At 42.7% G+C, this 24,413-nt stretch overlaps 1 protein-coding gene across 1 annotated transcript in view; it reads left to right on the forward strand.

Moving 5' to 3' along the window:
- CSMD2 (CUB and Sushi multiple domains 2) overlaps nt 1-24,413 on the forward strand; it is a 531,569-nt gene that overhangs the window by 73,189 nt on the left and 433,967 nt on the right. Inside the window, 1 exon segment of the mRNA XM_030539111.1 lies at nt 11,285-11,397. Coding sequence (XP_030394971.1) covers nt 11,285-11,397 — 113 coding nt within the window.

Below are 24,413 nucleotides of genomic sequence, written 5' to 3' on the forward strand. Positions count from 1 at the left end.
TGGCTCCTTAGATAGGTACCTTCCCTCAGCCTCGGCTGAGCAGAAGGTAAAGGATCGAGCCATTGGAGGGGCCTGTTACCTAGTTATCATGCAACAAATAGAGCGGGCTTCTTAATTTCCAAATAGCTAGAAGAGGAAGCTGTATCCAGAGATCAGGGCCGGGACCCTATGTGGGAGAGAATCCAAGCAAGCGGTCTGGGAACTGGCTGCAGAAGGAAGGCCAGGAAATTGGGACTGGAAAGCAGAGGTGCACCATTTGCTGGTATTAGCTGCTGCAGGAGGATAGAGATCAGGGCTTGCCAGCAGATGGTGGTATGGAGAGGAACCCAATGAGACACAGTGGCCTCTATACCCCTGTAGCAGGCTGCCCTTAGGTGCTGGGCTAGGAACTGTTGGCTTGAACCTTATTGTAACTGTGGGAATCCTTGTGCCTAGGGTATCTGTGCCCTTTATATTGCGAGCTCTAGTTAAGGACTATTTGAAATGTGGAAATGTCTGTGGGCTTAGGAAGTACACAACACATGCTACTAAACATCTAGAAGGGGGCATCTGTTCCACAGCACCGGCCACCACCGCCCAGCAGTAGGTTTGGGTGCTGGATGTGATGTATGCATTGCTAAAATTCATCTCCCTAAGGCTATCTGATGCCTGCACCTGGAGCTCACAGGCACTGTTTTGCTGGAGGTGCCAACTTTCAGGTGTGTGATACCACCCAAGGCCTCTGCTGATTGAGGTTATAACACGTTATGTATGCAAGAGTAGAGCCTGTCAGCCTAGCCAAATTCCAGTTCACAGGACTGTGTTCTCCCTGTTTCAGATTCATTGTGGAATTGAAGCAGATAGAATATTCTTCACTTCCTTTTGCATAGCACTCTATGAAGCTAAACAAATTGCTGTGTTTTGCCCAGGAGATGATTGTGTATGAGGCTTGGTAGAATACAATTTGTATTTTTTTTATAATTTTGACAGGTGATAGAGTATCTGAAAGCTTTTCTTTTAAATTTGTATCTTTAAATTTTTATAGTTGCACAGAATTTATGGGTTTTAAGCATTTTTTTCAATTTTATTGATTTAAATTTTCATGGGATGGGAAATTGAGAGAGTGAGACTATTATTTAATTGCAGTAGGTGTTAGACTATCAGGGTTGGAAGGGACCTCAGGAAGTCATTTAGACCAACCCCTGCTCAATGTAGGACCAATCCCCAACTAAATCCCCAAATGGCCTCCTCAAGGATTGAACTTGCAACCCTGGGTTTAGCAGGCCAATGCTCAAACCACTGAGCTATCCCTCTCCCCATGTGTTGAGTTTTAGAAAATTAATTTGTGTTTTAATAGTTATAAAACTATCAGCCTTACATGCTAAAAGATACAAAGTAAATATCCTTAAGTGGATCTCTAATAGGTTATCAAGTAGAATTTTTCTTACTTTGCCTATCTATAAATTTTGATTATTATCAATGGAAATATTTTTGTCAGATTCTGTGTATATGGTGAAAATGATGTTTATGGAGAAAAAGCTAATCCTTCCTTCTTCACTTATATAGGTCCAGATCCCAAGAGGATCTGGGATTTGGCCCATAATTTGAAAAGAGCATTCTGTTCCTTCAAAGATATTACTTTGAATGCTAAGATTTGTCATCTCCATAAAGTACATCACCCTTCAGAACACACCGGTAATAGTGTCTGTAAGGAAAACCAACCCCTAGTTATGAAATCTACTGTGAAATGGATTGACGGATAAATTTCCTTCTCTCTGTTATATCTGCTCCTCCTTTTTCTTCATGGCTTACTCCCCGAAGCAGCCTTGAGCATGACATCTGTGAGCAGTCATTGCCTTTCATATCTGGGGCTGGTTCACAGTCTCTTGAGGGTGCTTTTGTTTTTCAAACATGCTGTGATTTATTGTTGCAGGTGTCATGTGCACACCAGCCAAAGTGTGAGGATTGCATATATGTACTGAAAGGAGCACGTGTGGAGGAGGCAAGAGGTGTCCCTTAGCTAGCCAAGATCCTTGTGTGTTCCTTTGTCCATTGGTAATTGGTCTTCGTATTCCTTTCTGCGTGATCTTTGCACCAGGGCCGATGTGAAGAGCTGTTCTGGGGATCAGCCCCAGCTGTTTTGTTGAGGAGCCAGGCTTTGATCTAATGACTCCTTTCTCTGCCAAGGCAGTGCAACTTCTCCAAAGGCACTTTAGAAGATACCTTTAGGTTTATCAACCGTAACAGAATTGGAGATGCACCCTCATGTTTCTATCTGACCTGCCATTTGGGGACAGCACTGGATGAATGTGCTGCATTCTTGGGGGAGCCCGTATTCTAGATTTTTTTTCTTGCTGTGTCCTACTGTGGAAAGGGGCTTGTGGCTCATAAGAAGTCAGGAGGCTGCTGTCCCATCTTGGCCACAGATTCCTTGTATGATCTTAGGCATATCAGTTTGCCTCTCTGTGTTTCAATTTCCACTTTTGTGAATTGGGGATAACTGCACTTACCAACTTCAAAGATGGCTTGTGAGGCTAAATTAGCTTACACTTGCAAAGCAGTTTGATATCCTTGGTTGTAAGGCATTATAGAACTGCAAAGTATTAAGGAATTATATACACACTAACCTTTCCCCTGGCTTTTTCCAGTTTGAATCTGTGCTGTCATGTCAGTAGCACTTCATCCCTTCTCTGTATCTTCATCACATTCTGCATGTATCTAAGACACCTTTTATCCCAGCGTGTTTAAACTACTCCTATGTGCTCACCACAGTCTTGTGAAGTAGATTTTACCCTGGTTTCTCCAACGGGGAAACGGAAACCTGTGAAGATTGTGAGTTGCCCCAAGATCACGCCTTGAGTCAACAATAGAGGTGGCAAAAAACCCAGGAATCCTGAAGCTCAGCCCCTCTGCTCTAAGGGCTGAAATCATGCTGCTGCTGGAGAAGATGAGAAATCTCGTGGGCTGAAATGCCTTCTCTTAGGCACCAGCACTGAAAGGTGTGTAAGCCCACCTCAAAGTTTAAGCACATGAGTAATGCCATTGCAGTCAGTGAGACCACTCATGCACTTGAAGCTAAATACCTTTTTTAAATCAGGCCTGTAAGACATGCTTCCCGGTGCTGTTTTTAACAGAGCTCCTTCCAACTAGCTTAGCTTGTATTTTGTCATAGGATAATGTGACAGACAGGAAAATCAGTTTGGCCTTCCTGGCACCAATCATATTAACTGTAGATGGTTAAAAGTAAGAGTGGTTTATTTGATGAGAAATTCTCTTTTAATAGGTGCATTTAAATTGTGTGCAAGAAAAAAGTCACTGAAGTACAATGAGTAATTTAAAGCTGGGTTAAATGATGCAATCCAATGGGTTTTCATTAGAGGTGTGCACAGAGGTTCTGAGGCATTTGTCTCACATTTGTGCTGTAAAGGGTGTCGGATTGCCAGCTGCAATAACATGTTTTGATTGCAGCCCAAGATGACGTTGGGCACCTTACCAGGAAAAGGAATGTGCGCTGTTTTAATTATGGCACCTGTGTTGCAAAATGGAGCCCGTGTTGTGTTACATGACACAGTCAGATTTGATGCTCTGGAATAGCGTAGCATGCAAAGTGGGGAGATGGACACATTTAAAGGATGGAGATGAGGACTGTCGTTGACACCTCTGGTCCTCAGGCACAATGGAGTTGACAACTGCAAGGTAAAACTTGCCTTGTGCAGATGGCAGAGATTCTTCAGGGGCCTGTGTGAGACTGTAGAATGAACTCACTCAGCAACTAAGACCCCCATCTCCTCACTTCTGCAGCATCTTTTTGCTCTCCCAAATGTGCTTTTGACTTTGCTGTTGCTAACATGAAGACATAGCACAAGGTAGAGCTGATCTAAAAGTGTGTCCTAGTGGATAGGGCCCTGGGATTGGACTCCAGAGGCCTGGGTTCTATTCTAAGCTCCACTACTGGCTAGCTGGGTGACCTTAGACAAGTCACTTTCCTTCCCCGTGCCTCAGTTTCCCCATTTGTAAAATTGGGGTAGTGATGCTACTTTTGTAAATCTCTTTGATGCTGTGCTGTGTATGACCTAGGTCCTATTATAAACAAAATGAAAGTGAGGATGAAAACTAAGCAAAAGAAAACACTCCACTGCATGTGCAATTTTGCCCATGGTGAAAGGATGAGAGAAGGAACCATATGTGACAGAAATTAGTCATTTTGTTGAAATGCCCCAATCGAAGGCTCAGATACTCCAATGGTGAGGATGATATAAGAACTAGCATAGAATAGACCGTCCTACGTGCCTGTGGCTGTACCACTTCTGGCTGTGATCTTCTTAGATCTCACTAGCTGAGCAGGATTGGCTGGGAAGCATTCCCTCTTGGCATTATGTATTTTCTTTGTTTGCTTAGCACATTGGGGCCCCAACCTCGTTGAAGTACTGTCTTGTAAATGTTCAGTAATGTGTTTGCCCTGCTGAGCAGCCCTAAGTGAGCAAGGAGGTGAATCTGCCCATGCTTTTTTCCTGTGCCTGGGGAAGGTGACTCGTCTCTGGCAGGGGAGGATGGGAGCAGGTCCCAGAGGTATCCAAGGAGTAGGGTACTGAAAGCAGTTGGTGGAGAGCGTATTAAGACCCACCAGGAGTTAGGGCCCCATAGTAACCGAAAGATTTGCAGTGCTTGCTTAGGGCTGGCACGCTACTGGGAATTGGTGTGCATGACCCCACGAAAGGGCAGCGGGTGCAGTATTGACTCATGTCAAAAATTGCTGCTGGAGTAGCTGTGTTTTGGGGCAAATTCTGCCCTTCTGTTGCACAGAGAGCCATGTGCGCCTGGAACTGTTGTGCAGCATTGTAACATGTCGCAGAGGAGACGCACACGCTGCAGTCTATGAGCTGGAGATTTGACATAGTTTCTTTCCTGGTGTTTGCACTTAATTTTAAAATAGACGCCTTTCAGTTTGAAAGCACGTGGCTGCCCCTTGTATTTGGGGTGGGGAGACGACTCAACAACTGGGCCAAGTCCTGAGACTCTTGCTCGTTTTATATGTGGTCCTTATTCATGCAGAATCCGTGTGGAACCCCTGCACGCTTTGCCTGAATGAAAGTTGAAGGAGAACCACAGTATTTGATCCAAAGTGGTTTCAGTCACAGTGAACAGAAGTGGAATGAGAATCCCAAATGGTTTCATGACAGTTTTAGTCATTTCCCCCCCTCTGCTTATACTGAAGAATTAACCTGGCACTAGTGCCCTTCATTATTAGACTAGGACTTTTTCAGGAACCCACTCCAAATGCAGTGTTTGTCACCTCCCAAAGCAGATATCACCTCTGCCTCTGCTCTGGTGAAGCCAAGGAGAAATTCAGGACTTCTGGCCACAGTTGATGCCGGGGGGGGAGGCTGGAGAAATGCCAGTCTGATTTAATCTAGCAGTGTACACTGGAATAATTGCCAAGAATAATTGCAGCTGTCATTGCAGGTAGTGGGGAGGCTCATGGGGTGAAAAGTGGCAGGGTCTCTTACCAGCTGCACCCTCTCCTGTTATAGTGACAAGCTGCTGATAGCGGTTTTAAAAAAAAAAACAACCTTCCCTCTGAGTAGGTTTTGTTATGTAAGAATGTGTGAATGGGAACGTTAATGAGGATGTGTAGGTGTTGAAAAGTATTTCTCTGTAGTGGCTCTTACTGCAATGCCTTGCAGTTACTAGCAAATGAGTTTTATTAGCATAATAGATCTATGGCTGTAGTATCCTTCAAGTGGTGGAATGGGATATGAATGTGCATAGAACAGTGATGGGCTGAACTTTTAAAAGTCACCTAGGAAATATTCTTACAGACAGAGAAAGGGGCAGGAAGTAGCCATTGGTGATGCAAAGTGGCAAATACGTGTGCAGACAGGTACGCTACTTGTGTGCTCAAAGAAATATATTGCAGAAAGCAAACCTGTACCATATCGAAGTGGATTAGGTGACCTGAGAGGTCCTTCCTCTCTGTCCTTTGGTTCCAGGAATGAGCACAGAAATAATGGCATGGCATGTTTTTGCAGGGAGGCTGTGTTGTCTAGTGGGCAGAGCTAGGGGCTGGAAAGCAGCCGTTGAGCGTTTTGTCCCAGCTTTGTCACTGAATTGCCTTGTGAATTTGGGCACATCACTTCACCTCTTTGTTTTCTCATTTGTGAAATATAGATATTAGGCAAATATGTGGGCACCTAAATAAGTGGCATGATTTGTTTAGTGGCACTGAGAACCCATAACTCCTAGTGAGGGATTAAGTGATGTGCCCAGGGTCTTAAGGTCATCCCTATTCAGGATAGCACTTAAATCTCATTGTCTCCCGGTGGACTTAAATCCTGGCTTAAAGAAAAGCAGGTTCCGAAGTGCTGCCATGAAACGGGGCTTAAAGCTGCAAGCTGTGGTTATCTGAGCACGCTCGGATAATGTACATGAGCGCAAGCTCAAGTGTTGTAACAGCCTTTTCTCTTGCGTCTCCATCCGACAGAAACCACCAGCCAAGCGTCAGTGCCACAATATTCCTGCATCCTGATGCTGTGAAACCAAAAAAGTTCTGTGCCTATGAGAATTTAGAATGCCCCTTAGTGTCGTCGCACCCCTGAATGTGCTATGATTTTTCCATTCTTGGTCTTGTGATGTATTGGTCATTCAGTCTCAGGCCAACATTTATGCATCTGCAATCTGAAAATCCCATTTACTGCAAAACAGGAGCAAAGGGGATTTGGCACTGTCTGGGAGCTGCTGATACTCTGCACCATTATTATCAGAAGTAATAATAGGAGAAGCTGGTTGGGGCAAGTCCAGATGTCTTTTGATATATTGACAGGGGTTGATTGGAGATTTGCAAAGCACAGTGGCAGGCTTACCTCATGCCTTTATTTGTATCAGTTAATTTTAGTGCTGAACAGATGTAAGAACAATTCTGCCTCCGGTGGCATGAGACCCAAAGTCACCCCTTTGTGCCCAGTGGTCTGTGTGAAATGAGCTAGTGGTGGTCAGTCTCTTGCGTAATGTCTGTATTCCCTTATTCTTCTTTGATCCCAGCATAGTTGCAGGTAGCTGAAGCACTTTTCTGAATGGCTCCATCCTCTCTGGGTGTAACAGGAGGGAACTGGTGAGCTGGCATGCTCAGCAAAGAGTCTTCAGCTCTGCCACCTGCCTTTGATAGTGACCTGAGTTTTTGACCCTCAGGGGACACCGTTGTTCTAAGTTTTCCCACAGACAGTGGGGCAAAAGTTTGTGTGTGGGAAGGAGTGAGGGGGTGCCAGGGAAGAGGGAGTTTTTATCTGTTGTGGGGCTTTTTGTGGAGAGTGTGTAAAATGCTCGATGGCGCCCTCTAGTTGTGGACCCATGGAGAAGATAAGACTTACTACTGCAGTGAGGTAAGGGGTGATCTTCTTTAGCTCAGGTGGTACAGATCTGTCTTGGAAATAAAGGTGCAAAGTTCTAGTCCCTGCTCCCAAGGTACTATAATATCCGTCTATATAGAGGGATGGGGAGCAGAGGTGATTATGGAATTGTCTGTCATCCGCAATGCATGATTTCATTAAAATTGTTCCACATTTCTGTATGTGCCTTTATTGTAAAAAAAATAAAGTGCTTGGAGGTTTCAATAAGCACTTCTAATTAAATCTAAAAATAGCCACCACACTTTTCTACCCATCTATACATGGTGAAAGGATACAAACCCTTTAAAATAGAACTTGATTTTTTTCAACAGAAATATTCACATCTGTGCCCTTCAGTATTTCATAACTTACATTAAGACTTGACTATCCTATTTAGCAACTGTAAGGGTTTTGCCGGTGATAAGTAAGGAGTTTCTCTTTAATAAGGTTCTCAGGCAGACATGCCCAGTTTCATTATTCGGTCCTTTTGGCACAATATTTAGACAAATCAAGAATGCGAGGGGGTTCTGTATTAGTTTTTTAGACTTGAATTTTCAAAGTAGCCTGGAGGAGTTGGTTTTACAGATTCCTTTAATAATCCTAGCCCTAATGGAGAGAGGAAGAATGGCAGGGGCTAAGGTGCTGGTGTGGTCCATGGGAAATCGGGGTCACTTCCCTGCTCTGCCACAGAGTTTGTGTGACCTCAGGCAAGTCATTGAAACTCTCTGTGCATCAATTCTTCATCTGTAAAGTGGAGATAATATCGCTGCCCTGCCTCACAGGATGTTGTGAAGATAAATACATTGAACAGATTGTGACGTGCTATGGGCTGAGGGTCATTTAAATACATTAGATACTATATATGACTCTGCATCGTTAGTGTTATCTTGATGAAAGGGCTCTTAAAATAGGTATGGTTGTATATCATGAGTGTATTTAGGGGGCTGCGGTAGAATACCTGACAGAGCTTTCTATTTCAAACCTAATGCTGTACCCAGTCTCTGACCAAGGCAAGCTGCTTCAAAGAAAGGTGTAAGAAACTCTGAAGTGGGCATTTAAATTGCCCAATAAAGGAAAATTCCTTCCTATCCTCATTAATGAGAAGTTGGCTCATACTCTGAATAGCCCTTCAAAAAGTCTTAAAAACCACCTGTACTGTTATCTGTGGATGTTCTCAGGATCTGAATCGATAATGAATTCTTTTTTGAAAACTGCTCAGCTCTTGGACTTGATATCTTGTGGCAATGACTCATAGACTCATAGACTTTAAGGTCAGAAGGGACCGTTATGACCATCTAGTCTGACCTCCTGCACAATGCAGGCCACAGAATCTCATCCACCCACTCCTGTAACAAACACCTAACCTGTGTCTGAGTTATTGAAGTCCTCCAGTTGTGGTTTGAAGACCTCAAGCTGCAGTGAATCCACCAGCAAGTGACCCATGTCCCATGCTGCAGAGGAAGGCAAAAAACCTCCAGGGCCTCTGCCAATCTGCCCTGGAGGAAAATTTCTTCCTGACCCCAAATATAGCCATCAGTTAAACCCTGAGCATGTGGGCAAGACTGACCAACCAGCACCCATGAAAGAATTCTCTGTAGTAACTCAGATCCCATACCATCTAACAATGAGTTCCATAGGCTAAATTGCTCTTTCTTACTTGTTTTTACAGCAGCCAGATTTTTCTGAGTGTTATCAGACAGAAGAGATTGTATTTAGATTTGTCTTTGGGAATGGCAGGCAAGAATTTAACATGAGAGTGGTTGAAAAACATTTTTTTTTTTGTTCTGTAAATCTATTATGTAAATGGTCTTAGCAGAGTGCAAGGAGATGAATTATAAATTATAAAACTAATTGTTTATCAGAAATGTACATTAGCTATTCTCTGTCTGTGTCAATATAGTATCAGGGAATTAGTGCCTGGGATCCTATAATACCAATTCAAAAAAGTTGATGAACAAATTTCTGTATTAAAATTAACAATTACCTTGTAACTTAGAGTCAATCTGTCAAAAAAACCCAAAGTAATTAGGCCAAGGACACAATGTCGTGGAAGATTGTTCTTGCTTTGTATATTGTACCCATGTTTTTGATACAATTGTCACCTCTCTTGTGAGGAGTGTCACTTCTCTCCATGTGCTTAAACTGCAGCAAGGGAGATTTAGGTTGGACATTAGGAAAAAGTTCCTAACTGTCAGGGTAGTTAAACACTGGAATAGATTGCCTAGGGAAGTTGTGGAATCTCCATCTCTGGAGATATTTAAGAGTAGGTTAGATAAATGTCTATCAGGGATGGTCTAGACAGTATTTGGTCCTGCCATGAGGGCAGGGGACTGGATTCGATGACCTCTCGAGGTCCCTTCCAGTCCTAGAGTCTATGAGAATCTATGAGAATCTGTCTCTTTCCCACTGAACTGGGGCTCAAGAGACCTGGGCTCTGTCTCCAGTTTTACTATTGATGACCTGCTGGGTGACCCTGAGCAAGTTACTGCCATGCTGTGCCTCAGTTTCCCTGTATGTAAAATGAGGATAGAATGCTTTGAGAACTACTGACAAAAAGTGCTGTATGAAAGATAGGTATTATCATTATTTGGAGGAGCACTCTGTCTCACTCCTATTTTTCCTTATAATCAGACTGTAACCTCCTTCCCTTTCTTCTCTCCCTCCCTCCCTCCCTCCATATATTGCATACGAGAGCTTTGCAAGAAGTCAGTCATCTAAAGATCTTGAAAGCTCTGTTCTAAGACATTTAGGGCAACCCACTGGTTCAGCTGATAGAGCACTGGACTGATATTCACGAGTTCTGGATTCAGTCCCAGCTCTGCTCCAGTGTTCTGCATTATTTTGCGAAGCTGCTTCCCCCACGTATGAAATGGAGATAATTACACTGACTCCTTTGTAAAGCACTTTGAGATCTGCTGATGACAAGCATGAGCTTGTTATGTCTTTATTGGCTTAGTCCAGAGGAAAGTTCCTTTTGGGGTTAGCTGGCAGTTCTGTTGCCTTAAGAACACTGGGCTCCTAGCACAAGCCTCGTCTCTGGTAGACATACAAAATAAATGTAAATCCAGGCAGCTAATTGGCAATGTCAATTTTATTGCTTCTCATCCTCTGCTCCTTTAGATTGAGAGTCCAACTTAATATTATTCGTATAACACTCTAGGCGCTTATGTAGTGCCTTTACTCCACAGATCTTAAAGTGCTTTATAAATATTAATGAATGAAGCCTTGGGACTTTCAGAAGTTTGAGTCTGATTGTCATGTCACAGATGGTGGGAACAGACACAAGGAGTCTGAGTGACTTGCCTTAGGTCACAGCGTGGGTCAGAAAAAGAACCAGGATTGAGAATTTGGGAATTTGGACTCTGTCCCTTTGTCTGGCATCCGGACTACACTCTTTGGAGTAAGTGGGGGAAAGAATATGTGACCATTACAAATCTAAGCAAGTGTGGTTAGTACTTAGATACAGCGGTGCAGGTTGCTTTTGAAAAGCTTCAGGCAGATAAATAGACAATGGTTATATTCCCTGTAGCTTCTAGAACGTGTGAGGGGTTGTTTTTGTCATGCAGCTGTTTTGCCATGAACAAAATGGCAAATATAAAATCTGACCAGAAGTAAACAGAACGGCTGTTCGTGTAGATAATGAAGGAATTGGTAACAGCCATTGTAAGTGGTTAACAGCCACTGGTAAGTGTGTAAGAGACCCCATTTGGTGCTCAATCCACAGAGGATGTAGGTCTGTTGTAGCCCTAGTTAAATAGACATGGATGCTTGAGCTCAAGCTCATGCTTTTAGGTTTGGAAGTCCCTGGTTCTGTCTCTGGTATGTTGGCCAAGATGGCGGCTATCCCTGTGAGTACAAGTCTTCCTAGACTTGTTGGCTTGTCCTGTATTTGCCAGTATAACCTTTCTCTTGGTGTCTTTCAGGTTAACGGGTTTCCAGCTGCCTGCTCCTATCGTGAGCACTGGAGTAGTGTTATCTTTATGGCTCGTGAGCGATTATGCTGTCAGCGCTCAAGGCTTCCAGGCAAACTATGAAGGTAGGTCCGCTCCATTCCATTTGTCTTACTGCTCCATATGTAGTAGCAGGGACTAAAAACAAGAGCAGGTTGCAGAGTGTGGGAAAAACGTATGGGAAAATTTTGGGGGAAAAAAATTACAAAACCAATTTTTTTTCTGCGCAAATTTGAATTTTTTCCACCAGCTCTACTCAAAATGTTTTAAAAAGTTAAAGAAAGGCAGAGCGCTGCTTTGGGATTGGAAGAGAATGTAGAACGTTAGCTCTGGGCTCCTCAAGGTCGCAGAGAATGTAGCTCTGTCTCACCAGTGTGACTTAGGAAGATGAGCTGATGGGGAATGCACGGCTGCAGGGAGAAGGTGGCCCTCAAAAGTTCAGAGCTTCATTTATTGTTCCATGTGCATTTTCTTAAAAAATCCAAACAGGTTTTCAACCTTTTGCCGTACATTCCTTTCAGGTGGGGTAAAATGTTCTGTATTATTCAAAATTGTGGAGGTAGTCTGTCCAGCTACAAAAATGCTTGGATCTTTATAACTGGTTCTTTGTTGATGGGACCAAAGAATAATTAACTGTGTTAACGAAAGGTCTTTACAAAGGCTAGAGCATAGTTATAATGTGAGTCGCTGTATCTAGGCACAAGAAAGCTTAAGGCCTGGGCTACACCAGCTGGAGCGGGGGTGGGGGTCGAACTAAGATATGCAACTTCAACTACGCTATTCACGTAGCTGAAGTCGAAGTATCTTAATTCGACTTACCTGGCCATCCTCACGGTGGCGAGTCAACCACCATGGCTCCCCCGTCAACTCTGCTTACTCCTCCTGCCGAGGTGGAATGCAGGCGTCAATTCGAGGATCGATTTATTGCCTCTAGACAAGATGCGATAAATCGATCCCCGATACATCGAACACTACCCGCCAGTAGATTGCTTAGTGCATATAGAGCTCTAGTTTATGGTCCCTTCTGCACTGAAAAATCAGTCAAGTTAGGGCATCTCAGTTAGACACTAATCTCTGGTTAAAATGTGGCTGAGCCTTGACGTGTAGATCTGACTGAGTCATTTTTAACAGCGATTCTGAGCACTGTTATAGCACTGGGGCGTTGGTAGGACCATAGCCCAGTTGGGGACAGAGTTAAAACAGTTAAGCTCAGTGCAAAACCCTACCGTGTTGCACTCGCGTAGCAAATAAGTTCTGACACAGTGGATTTGGCAGTGTAGATGGATCTTCTAGCCACATTTTTAGAATGTGGCCCTAACGTCCCTCTTGAGGAAGGGGACATTCCGCTTCCTTCTGGAGAAGTCACGCTAGAAGCCAGCGTGCAACAACAGCATCTAATTGAGATGGTGGTAGGTAGCGTGGTTTTACTCGTGTTGAGGACAAGGCCTAATTCTGTGTGCTTCTGGTTTTGGATTCTGTTTTTAGTTTTCACTCATGTATGTGTTCAGATTGTCACTGGCCATTTCTCTTACGGCTTCCTCCCTCTTACTCAGGCAGCTCCAAAGAAGGTTACTTCAGCAATTGACTCATCTCCTCCTTTTTCAGAAAAGAGGTTAACCCAAAATGCTATCTGGCTTGGTCTCCTGCTTTTTTCCTTAGTGGCATTTTTAAGGAATGTTGACCTTTCTGCTTCCCATCAGTGCACAAATGCCTCAAAGTACCAAAGCATAGAGGTAACACTCAACCGTAGAACGAATTGAAATGTGCCTTGGAAATAGACCCTCCAAAGTATTTAGACAGGGAAGCTACAGGGGTTTATGTGCCTCCAAACGTCACCTGGATCTACCATCATGTGGGCCGAAAGGAAGTGTTTGAGCAGCAGACTTTGCATGCCTGCTATTCAAATGAAAGTTTCCCAACGGAAATGACCTGCAGCAGCTCCATTGGGGGCCACTACAGTGACACTTGGAGAGAACATGAATCATGAGAGAGGGAGTGCAGAGACTCCCCTACCCCCAAAAACACACACACAAAACAACAAAAACCAAAACCGAGCTGGCTGTTTGTTTGCTGTTGCCAGAACCTGGGAGATATGGGAGAATTCTCCTCCAAGACTCATAACTGTGTGTAATACAGTCATGCATAGAAACTCCAGCTGAGATCAAAGTCCTGCTGTGTTAGGCCAGGGGATCCCAAAGTGGGGGTCGGGACCCCTCAGGGAGTCACGAGTTTATTACATGGGAGGGTCGCGAGCTGTCAACCTCCACCCCAAATCCAGCTTTGCCTCCAGCATTTATAATGGTGTTAAATTAGAAACAATTTTTTATATATTTATGGGGGAGTTGCAGTCAGAGGCTTCCTGGGTGGAAGGGGTCACCAGTAAAAAAACATTGAGAGCCACTGTTCTAGGCACTGTACAAACACACAGTAGAGAATCATAGAAATATAGGGCTGGAAGGAATCTTGAGAGATCATCTAGTCTCATCCTCGCTTGTTTTTGGAGGAACCCTGGGAAGAGCTGCTTAGAACTTTGAGAATTAGATATTGTGATACTTTCCCCCAAAATATTCAAAAAAACTTTCAATGAGAAAATTTCACCGTTCTTCTGCAGGCTCTATTCGCAAATAGGTCTGGGCAAAACACAATGGCTTGACTTCATAGGGGTTTGTGCAAACATATCGCTCTCTCTGGGGTTCATGCTTCCTCTCCCAGGCTTCTTGCTTGATGTACCAGCTCTGCACATGGTCAGAATCTTAAAACAGGGATGACAGCAGTGTTTCATCTGGGAAGGATTTTTTTTTGGCAGGGACAAAATTGTGCCAAACCACAAAATTTCAATTTTAATGCGAGAGACTATTTCTGCTGAGATTCTCTTAAATCTAACCCCTTGGGTGCACTCAGTCTAAATGTCACATGAACCTGGCCCTGGCACCAAACTTGTAGCAAGATGAGAATGAAGTGAGTCACACTCGCTTATGGTTTTTACTGCAAACATTTGTGAAAAGCCCTATTGCCTGAGTTACTTGTAGAGTCTTTTTGTGAGAATCAACATTCTGGGAATGTCAGAAGAATGAGGATCACCTTTCTGCCCCCTCTTATGTTTGAACGTTACTTGGGATTCAGAGCTAATAATAGGTTTTTATTTTAAGGTTTAGCTGGCCACTTAAAGGGGATCAAATTTACATAATTTCCATTTTTATACAACTATCCCCTCTTTGTCTTTTGTCTTCCGATACCTTTCTTCCTGATCATTAGTTTAATATTTCTTTGATATAGTAGATATAAGCTTGATCTAGGATTGGTCTGAACCTACATATATTTTAAATTATTTGAGCGATGTTTGACTGGAGGCAAGAAGGTTTTATTTTAAGCCAAACTGGTTTTCATAGTCATTGAATTAATCAGAAATATGAAATTTCAAGGGGATACGGGGCAGGAAGGACACTGGAGCTAATTAAAACCCCTCAGGTCTTTTCGCCTCTGGAGGCCTGGATTCAGATCTTGGCTCGGGTGGCAATCAAAAATGAGTTGTAAGGTCTCACTCTAAGTCTGTGCTGGTGCATGTTGCAAAATTGCTGTGCAGTTTGATACATCTGGCCATCTCTGCTCCTGGGAGATTGAGACCTCCTGCCTTAGGGGGCTGAGCGGGCTGAGGGACTGTGACTTGGAAGAGTAGGCTGAGGATGAATAAAATCATGAATGGTGTGGAGAAAATGAATAAGAAGGTGGTGTTATGTATCCCTTCACACAACACAGGAATTTCATCCAATGAAATTGATAGGCAGCAGATTTAAAACAAACAAAAAGAAATATTTCTTCACATAACACACAGTCAACCTGCGGAACTTGTTGTCAGGGGATGTTTGAAGACCAAAAGTATGACTGGGTTCCAAAAGAATTAGATGAACTAATGGAAGATAGGCCCATCAGTGGCTGTTTGCCAAGATGGTCAGGGATGCAACCCTGTGCTCTGAGTGTCCGTAAATCTCTGACTGCTGGAAACTGAGGCTGGATGATGGGAGGGATCAATTGATAAATTGGCCTGTTCTGTTCATTCCCTCTGGGGCACCTGGCATTGGCTGCTATCGGAAGACAGGATACTGGGCTACATGGACCAGTAGTCTGACCCAGTATGGCCATTTTTATGATTGAAGGGCACCAGGAGAGGTCTGTGAGGCCCAGAGATAGGAATAGAGTGGGAAAGGGAGTGTAGGTGTAGTTAGGATTGATGTCCATTAGTAGAGCTGTGTGTGAGGAGCCCAGTGCTGGATAGTGTCTGGTGCAGCAGATCAAGATTGAGGTGCATTTATGTACGGGCAGCACACACTAATGCCTGTCTCTAGATACCATTATTGTCACATTGCCTTTCATAACAACAATGTTCCCATAGCATATAAATTGTTTTAATTTTACGTGTGTATGGGGGGAACCCCACGAATGGATCCACTCCCCTCTGCTGATAAATCCAGTGGGACCAGTGTATGATATTCATGTTAAGCAAGTTTAATCTTAACTTCTGTTTCTAACTAAAATTAGAAACATTTTCCTATTTGAGGTCTTTGTAGTACTGGCAACAGGAAACACAAATCTCCCCTGTCCAGTCTGCACTTTGAATTGCTTAGGGACACAGTTTTGAAAGTTAGGCCCATTAAAATGAAAGAGAATTGGCTGTCCAGTTCCCCAGGATGGCTTTGAAAATTGTTTGCCCAAGGTCACAGAGAAGTTCTGTGGCAGAGCTGGGAATTAAACTCAAATCTCCTGAGTCCTGGGCAAGTCGCTTAACCACAAGAGCATTCTTTCTTTCAGTGGTTGCAGCTCTGCCCCCAAACAAATTTGGAGTTCAGGAAAAGCCGAATACCTGGCCCTGGAACTTGCATTTTGCTCTGAACTGCTGGGAATGTCTTCCAGTTGATCTTAGACATATTCAAAAATTGCAGCAAGGCTACAATTAATCTGCCTTCAAATTCTTTTAGTATTGCTGTTTGTTGATTCACCAGGCAATAACATCACCATACAAGAGCTTTTCTGGGATTGAGCTGTGGGCTTTAGTTTTAAACAGGTATTTCACTATGGCCTCAACTCCATATGAAATGCATTGCTCACTCTCGCTGCTGTTTGGCTTCTGCATGAAGTCTCCATTTGCTGCCTTATGTAACGACTGAATTCATTATATATACCAGGCATGTTGTTTATCCCAGTGGTTTCAGGTTTGAAATCCTCATTCCTGTTCTGAATGCTGGATATGAATTTTTATCAATAATAATAATGAAGTTAAAAAATATGACCAGCATTGTAAAGTAGCGTGTTACGACTGCAATAATTTTAAAATCAGAGTGGGCCTGGAGTAATATTTAAATACATTATGCACCGTTCAGTGATACAAAACATATCTTGTCTTTGCCACCAGCTGAGTGTCTTAGCCCTGGTTGTTTTATGACAACGGTGCGCTCTGTAGGTGTATGAAACATGAAACATTCCCACCCACCACACACACTTTCCTTTAAAAGCTGCATCATCTGTTCCTGAGTCATCCACTCCCAAGGATTATTTCAGTTACGAGGATGCTTGTTTTGTTGTCTATATTTCAAGGAGGAAAATATGAGGAGTTCAACACAAGAAGGTGAAACATACAAGCCAACAGCTTTTTCAATAGCTTTTATTTTTGTGGACTCATAGAGGGAAAAGGGAAAAGCTCCTATCCAGTCCCACCCAGTACATCTCGCTAGAAATAAGAGGTTATTACCATACCTGTCCCAACCCCAAAGCATTGTAGTCCAGGATTGCTTTTTTAGGTTGCTGTCTGGTCTGTACTGTACCAACTCCCTGCAATGCAGTTTGGTCTCTTTTTTATAAACACTGCCTCCCCCCCACCCCCACCCCAGCCTTTCTGGGGCAGGCTTAATAATTTTAGCAGAGACATGCAACTAAAGCCCTAAAGTGGCCATTTTGCAACTGACAGTTCCTAGCTGCCTGCCTCTCCACCGCAGCTGATAAGTTCTTGGAAGACTATTACATAGCCTTGATGATTTTAAAAATTAATTTTAAAAAAATCACATCTCATCAATGACATAGACATAAAAATACCAGGGATAAGCACCCTTTACTCTGTGTGAGGGACTTGTGAGGATTATATGGGGTTAACTGTGCAACAGCCCCAAATTTTAAATCCTCCCCCCATGTTTTCAGCAATGCTGAAGTATTTAAGGGTGTCTATTATTTATATTAGTGTCAATATTTTCCATATTTAATGGTAGATAGGTGGACTAGATAATCTCCAAAGCATTTTCTGTTCAGCATTTGATAGAGAGAAGCATACGGAATTGGAATGTTTTTGGAAAGTTTGGTAAAGATCCTAATCAGCCATTGGGGGGGGGAAGTTTTGAATATACAGGTACACACTGTCCCATTGCATATTTTGAAGGGGAACTAGGGTTACAGCAGAATTTTGCCTTTTCAATAAAACAGCTGAGTCTTGCTAGTGTTACTGCTACATAATAAGAGTAGGACCACATTTCTGCTCAGAGGCTACTTCAGACTCTAGGGCGTTGCCTTCACTGCTGAAAGACACCTGTTTGTGCATTGTTAGCTGTCTGAATGTAAAATCCTAGTGGAGAAAGAGAGCTGTACTTTTTATCTTTATGTGGCTAGTTGAAGTAAATCACAGGTGAGAAGGATAATGTTGAGCTTGTCTAGATAGATAAAAGGAAAAGCTGCCTATGTTTTGTCTCCATTTGGGTTTTACATTGAGATAGCTACCTTCCAGACAGGGTGGGTTTTTTCAGTGAAGAGTGGGACCAGAGCATGGTGTCATTGGAAAGAAAACAACCCAAGGGCAATGATTGGATGTTATTTTGCCGTGTCAAGGTCTTAGTCCATACGTGCTCATACCTGTGCATGTTTGAGCTGCAGTGTTGACTGTCTGTCCCATCCTGGCTGGGATTAAGGCTGCTCACATTTCTGGTTTGGAAATTGGAAAGAAAGGCCTGGGGCCTGGAAGTGAGGGAACATGAGGGATGTGGGGAACTCACCTGGCCACTGGGTGGCAGTGTTCCTTCACAGACCTGCAGGTGAAGCAGAGTAAGAGTGGTGTGTGACAGCTGGAGGTTCGGGTGCATGGCTCTCAGATTCTCACATTGCTCACAGCTCTTCAGTTCCTCAAGCAACAGCAATTAAACAGTCTGGACTGGATTCTGGGTCACTCCTTGGAGAGGCAGCCCAGAAGCAGCTGGTGCAAAAGTGGCTTCATGCCACCTGCGCACCTCTTGGCTTCCGGGGTGCTCTGAGGGAGAAGGCAGCCCCTGACATAAACTTAGAGCAGTCCTATACTGCTTCTCTTATAGCATCCTTAGCACGGAGCTGCTCTGCAGGTCAGAAGCCCTATTGGGAGCACTGCTTTGGGGACTTACCCCCAGTCTGCCTTCTGCTGCCACTGTGCTAAGCATGTCGGAAATTCCCCATTATAGCACCACTATAGGCACTATACAGTGTAGGGGAGTTGGCTTGGCAAAATCTCATGAGCTGGGTTTTTGTTTTGTAATAATTAAACCCCAAGCCAGGGGTATTCAGGATCCAAGCAGTATTTTTATCCAGACACCCTAAAATTCATGGAGACTGGGATCAATAGTTTGTTTGGGTCTGCTTCCGTACTACCAACCCGCAGGGCCAGCTCCAGACTATGGCTATATAGAGAGAGAAGCGAGTATGAGTCACTAGAAGAGATCGCTGTTTGCTTTGTGAATGAGCTGTAACATAGATTTGCTGTCTGATGCTTGGACATGGAGCCATAGGTTTCCTGGGTTACTATGAGATCTGACATGTAGCCTAGGTCTAAGCTCTACTGTTTGAGTGGGGTATTGCCTGAAGTTTATGTAGGTATGTATAGCTTGGCTAAACTAGGGGTGGAAGGGCCAGATTTCCAAGTGCTCAGTACCCACATTTGTAGCCAAATTTACAAGAGAGCTCAGCACCCAATGCGATGAGCTGTTTGGCTGCAAGTTTTGGTGCTTTCATTGGGTGCAGAATTCCCGTGGAAAACTGGCCTCAATGTTGAGTCCTGAGCACTTTTAAAGGGCCTGGCCTATGCTGATGTATATTTCAAAGATATAAACTCTAGGGTCGAACAGGTTTTTCATGTCGTGCTAAGTGAGGGAGAATATAATTAGTCAGTGAGTCTGCTGAGTTTAGAACATTCTTTGCTGCATCAGGGACTAGATGGGTTAACATTGTTTTTTCCCCCCTTCTTCTATAATGTTCTACAGTTCTGATTCTCTGTGATGCAGAACAATTTGAGATAAAGCTAATGTTGTTAAAAAAAAAAAAGATTGTCTATTACATTTTCTTTCTCAAAACAAAACCTGAAATAATTGATGGTGCTTTTAAAAAATCAAATGCAGACACCTCTGAGCCGCTGCTGAGATAGCAAAGATCCAAAATGAGTGAGTGAGTTTCTCCTCAGGGAAGAAAAATAAACCTCTCAAAACCCAGCCTGTGCCACCAAACGAGAGAACTCATGTTGTAATTAAAACTTAATCCTGAGAGGTAAGGGAGGAGCGCCCACTAACACTTCATTCAGCTATACACCTTTCTCAAAATGAGCTACTCATGTTAGTTAAGAGTAAAGAAGGAGAACTGTTTTTGATGAAAGGGAATATGTTGTTGCTGCTGTTCTTTCAGTCCATTTGTAATCTACAACTCACTGAATAGCTTGTGGTGTGACAATTTGTGTTGAAAGACAGAAATGAGAGTCCTTGCTGTAAATGGCTCTTTTATGATCTGCTATCAAAGCATGTTCGGTATCCTCCCCCTCTTTTTAAACAAACTCTGGGAAATGCAAAAAAATAAAAAATAAATAAAACCTCAGCAGAATGTTAACATTGGAACAAAACACTTCTCAGCAATTTTATTACTGAAAGGGGGCAATTAATTTTTATAGGAAGAGCAAGTGCAAAGATGGATGCATGAAAAAGGATATATAACGTGCTCTTGGTACTTTAGTCCCTCTTCTGCCTTGTTCCCTTGGCAAGTGGGTGAATGAGGTCATTGTATTCAGCTTTTGATATTATTTAACATTTATATTGTAGTTACACCTAAAGGTCGTGTCAGGTTGGCCCCATTGTATTAGGTGCTGTACAAAGAGTGTTGTCTAACATAAGATATGTTTTGTTTTATTTAATTACCATGGTATTTGTGCTAGAAAACAATAGGTATTTCATATTTGTGTGTGTAAAATCATTTTATTACCCTCTGTATCAAAATAATATTTCTATAGGGCCAAATTCTGCCACACTGACTCTTACTGAATCGTTTTTACATTGAACTCAAGGGCAGTGCATGTGAGGAAAGATGGCAGAAACTGGCCAGTGTCTTCCACTCTAAAAACATACATTTGCTAATCTGTACAATAGCCCATTTCATCAATGATTTAACGATAGATCGGGAATGTGAGGTGCTGAGAGTTTGTCACTTGCTCAAAGCCACAGATGAATTTGGTGTGAGAGTGGGATAGGAAATCAGGAATACCTGACTTCCATATTGCTGAATCATGGCACGTTCCCCCCCCCCACCCCATGCTTTTCAATCTTCTTTACTTTCACTTGCCTAATTGCTACGTCTCTGTTTTTTCCTCTTTTCTCCCTTCCCATCTTCATCTGTCGTCTTTCCTTTTGCTTTGCATCTCCGGTCCTTGTCTCACCTATTTTTCATCCATTTCCACTCTTCCTTGCTTTTTTTTGTTTCCTAGTCTCTCCCCTTTTCATTGTTTTAAGCACTGTAAAATGCAAGGAAAAGCTCTTTTGCACTGTCTCTGTTTTTTAGCTGTGTGAATGTAGAGCTGGTGAAAAGTAGAAATATTGTCCTGCCCAGAGACTAAGCCACCTTTCTGCCGCAGCACTAGTACAGCTTAGGCAGATGCAGTGAAAGGTTCCCCAGGTGTGTTTGTGCATGTGTACATGCATGTGTAAAATAGAAACTAAATTCTAGTACTGTGCAAACAGTGCATAGTTTGTTTTGTCTGGGCTGTACAGTACTGACTGCTACTACTTTTGGTCCAAAAGGATTTTCAACATCTAGTTGTGAAGATAAGCTGAACGTGCATTAGCTTTCTTTTGTATGCAGCCCGGTGTACCAATTTTGGATGTACTCTACGCCATGGGTAGTCAATTTATTTTTCCTCAAGGCCCAAATGTCATGGTCAATGAATAATCAAGATCCAGACTTTGGAAAAAAGAATAATAAAAAAGAATAACAATAATGATAATAAGTAAATTAAAAGATTTCGGGATCTGGCTGTCCGGATTTGGCCATGGTCCACCTATTGACAACTCCTTCTCTATGCCAAACTCCTTTTGTATCTCCTGTAAAGAATCATATTTTGGAACGTTATGCAAACTAATGCACTGAAGCTGGAAGAAAGGAAATTTATTCTGGAATTTAAAACTTTCCAAACACACAGTGGTCCATGGTAAGGACAAAATTGACATCTGCTGTAGCTTTCACTTTACCAGTCAATATACAGAGCAGAATTTCTCACACGGTTATTACCAGGCATCCTGCTTCTTTTGTCCATTAAATTTAATGGGATTAGCCAAAATAATAACTGCAGTAGGCCTGGTTTTTCAGAGCTGCTGATCACCCATAACTTCCATTGCACACTGTTGGCACTGTGCAAATAATTGCTACTGAAAATGATGCTAGCAGGACTGGCTGCTCATTTGGCTAAAGTGCTAGATTAGGATTGCAGATCTGGCTTCAGTTCCCAATGCTGACTCAAACATTCTCTGTGGTCTTGGGTAAATCATTCAGTGTCTCTGCTCCCAGTTTCCCATCTGTAAAATAGGACCAGTAATATTTCCCTCCTTTACAGGTATGCTGCGAAGATAAATTCATTAACATTTGTGAAGCACTCAGATACTAGGGCAGTGTAGGTACGAAGCAGATCAAACCGAATACTTGCTGTACTCTAGTTTTGCATGCTCATCTCGTGATAATAAAAATACAAGTGATAATAGAAATAATGCATGTTTATTTAAAGTCTGCAAAAATGTTTAGACATTAAATAAACCTCCCTCTTACCCCAGGACTAGATATTATCCCCTTTTACACTGTGCTAGGAAGCACAGTGTAAATCAATGGCAAATCCCTGGATCAGAACCCAGAACTCCTGATTCTTTGTGCTCTTCAGTAAGAGGTGTAACATGTTAGATACTTAACCACACACAGCAACACATCGGGGTAGGATTGGATGTGACAACCACTGCATCTCATTGTAACTGCAGGGAGAATTATGAAGGCACACTTATAAATAACCTGGCCAAATCTGAACTTGGATTATCTTCCTACTTTTGTGAAAAATGCCATGGGATCTATGAAAACCAAAAGTGGTCAGAGCTTTTGTTTGATGTCACATCTGAAAGACAGATGCTAAACTAATGTTAGGATACACTCTTGGGATGGCATGTGCCACTATTATAGGTATCTACCATATGAAATCAGTTATAATCATTGCTACAGCATACCTGATGACTACATAGTAAGGTGTTGTTTAAAATATATTGGCCGAGTCTTTAACAGTAAGGGGGAAATCGATAGGAATTCCACATCCTATCCTCAATAATACCAACAGTTCATGAGTGGATGGTGTTTTGTTTTTAAGTGTGTTAATGTGGGTGTAAGATGAAACTGCATTGTAATTTATAAACTGCTTCCTCTTGGCTGCGTTGTCATTAGTTTTAAGGGCATGAAAAACAATGGAAGGACTTAACAGAATGCTATGAACACTCACTCTTCATCATACATGAATTAAGACAAAAGCAGTGCTATAAAACGCTGAGCTTAATAAAACTTTAATAGTCCTTTGCAGTTCTGAGTAGTACCTTCTGTCTGAGGCTCTCAAAGTGCTTAGCAAATGCTAACTAAGCTGTCAGGGGCTGAGTATCCTACATAAAACTTGTTTCTGTCTAGAGGTGTGTTAAAAATTCTGTAGGAAGGGAAAAATTCTTTGATAGCTAGTAGTGATTGGACAACTTTGTAAAAGGTTCCAATACTGCAAAGTGCTGAGTGTCCAAAACTGAAATCGATCGGATTTGAGGGCGTTGAGCAAAAGAGTGGGCTCAAGATTTGAGTTTGGGGTTTTGGTTGAGGTACGTATATTGAAGTTCAGGTGCTGTACTTGGCACTTGCATTTTCCAGCTCCTTTTTATCTGCATGAATGGGCTGAAAATCTCTCACGACTGTAAGCTTTTTAGAGGCAATGTGGTCAAATAATCTATTCTCAGGAACAGAAGTCAGCCACCTTGGGTTCTACTCCTGTCTCTGCCACAAGCTAGCCCTGTGACTTTGGGCATGTCACATCACTTCTGCATCCTCCATGCTCATATTTGCACCTCCGCTTAGCTAGAATTTACTTCACTTTGCAATGTTTTCCAGTTTACTTTCCAATGCTCCCACTTTAGAGTAGCATTGTATAATTATTGCGAGGCTCCAGATGATCAGTGCCGCATCGTGCTGTACATACATATAGTAAGAGACAATATCTTCCCCAAAGAGCTTGCAATCTAAATAGAGAATGGAAAACTTGTGTCTTCCCATTTTATAGGTAGGGAATTTAGGGACACGGACATTAAAAGACCCAAGGAGTCTGTGGCAGATTGGGGAATTGAAATTGAGTTTTAAGCACTAAGCTAATGCCATAGCTGCAGGACCCACTTTCCTCCCTCTGGTGATGCATACTTAGAAGATACAACGCTGTAGTCCTACACATTAGAATTTGTTAAGAATGATTGCTTCCAGATTTGACCTATTGGGGAAACAGCACATACAGCTCTTAATAGAAGAAAATGTCGAAATCTTTCTAGGAATATTAGCCATGTTAAGGGAAGGCAAGGTCTTCATGGAAGCAAAGTCCAGTCAACCACCAAGCGTAGGGCATGTACCATACCATTATGAACACTGGGGCCCTTGGCTACGGAGGCACTAGTCCATAATGCAATAGGATTTAACACTAGGTGAAGATTTCCTTTTCTCAGACATTGTGTTTGATTACAGCTGCGGCAAATTTGATAGCTGCAAACACTAAATGGCTGATTGAAAAGAAACAATTATGCCT

Source organism: Gopherus evgoodei, chromosome 20 (genome assembly GCF_007399415.2).
Source record: "Gopherus evgoodei ecotype Sinaloan lineage chromosome 20, rGopEvg1_v1.p, whole genome shotgun sequence".
NCBI classification, from domain to species: domain Eukaryota; kingdom Metazoa; phylum Chordata; order Testudines; family Testudinidae; genus Gopherus; species Gopherus evgoodei.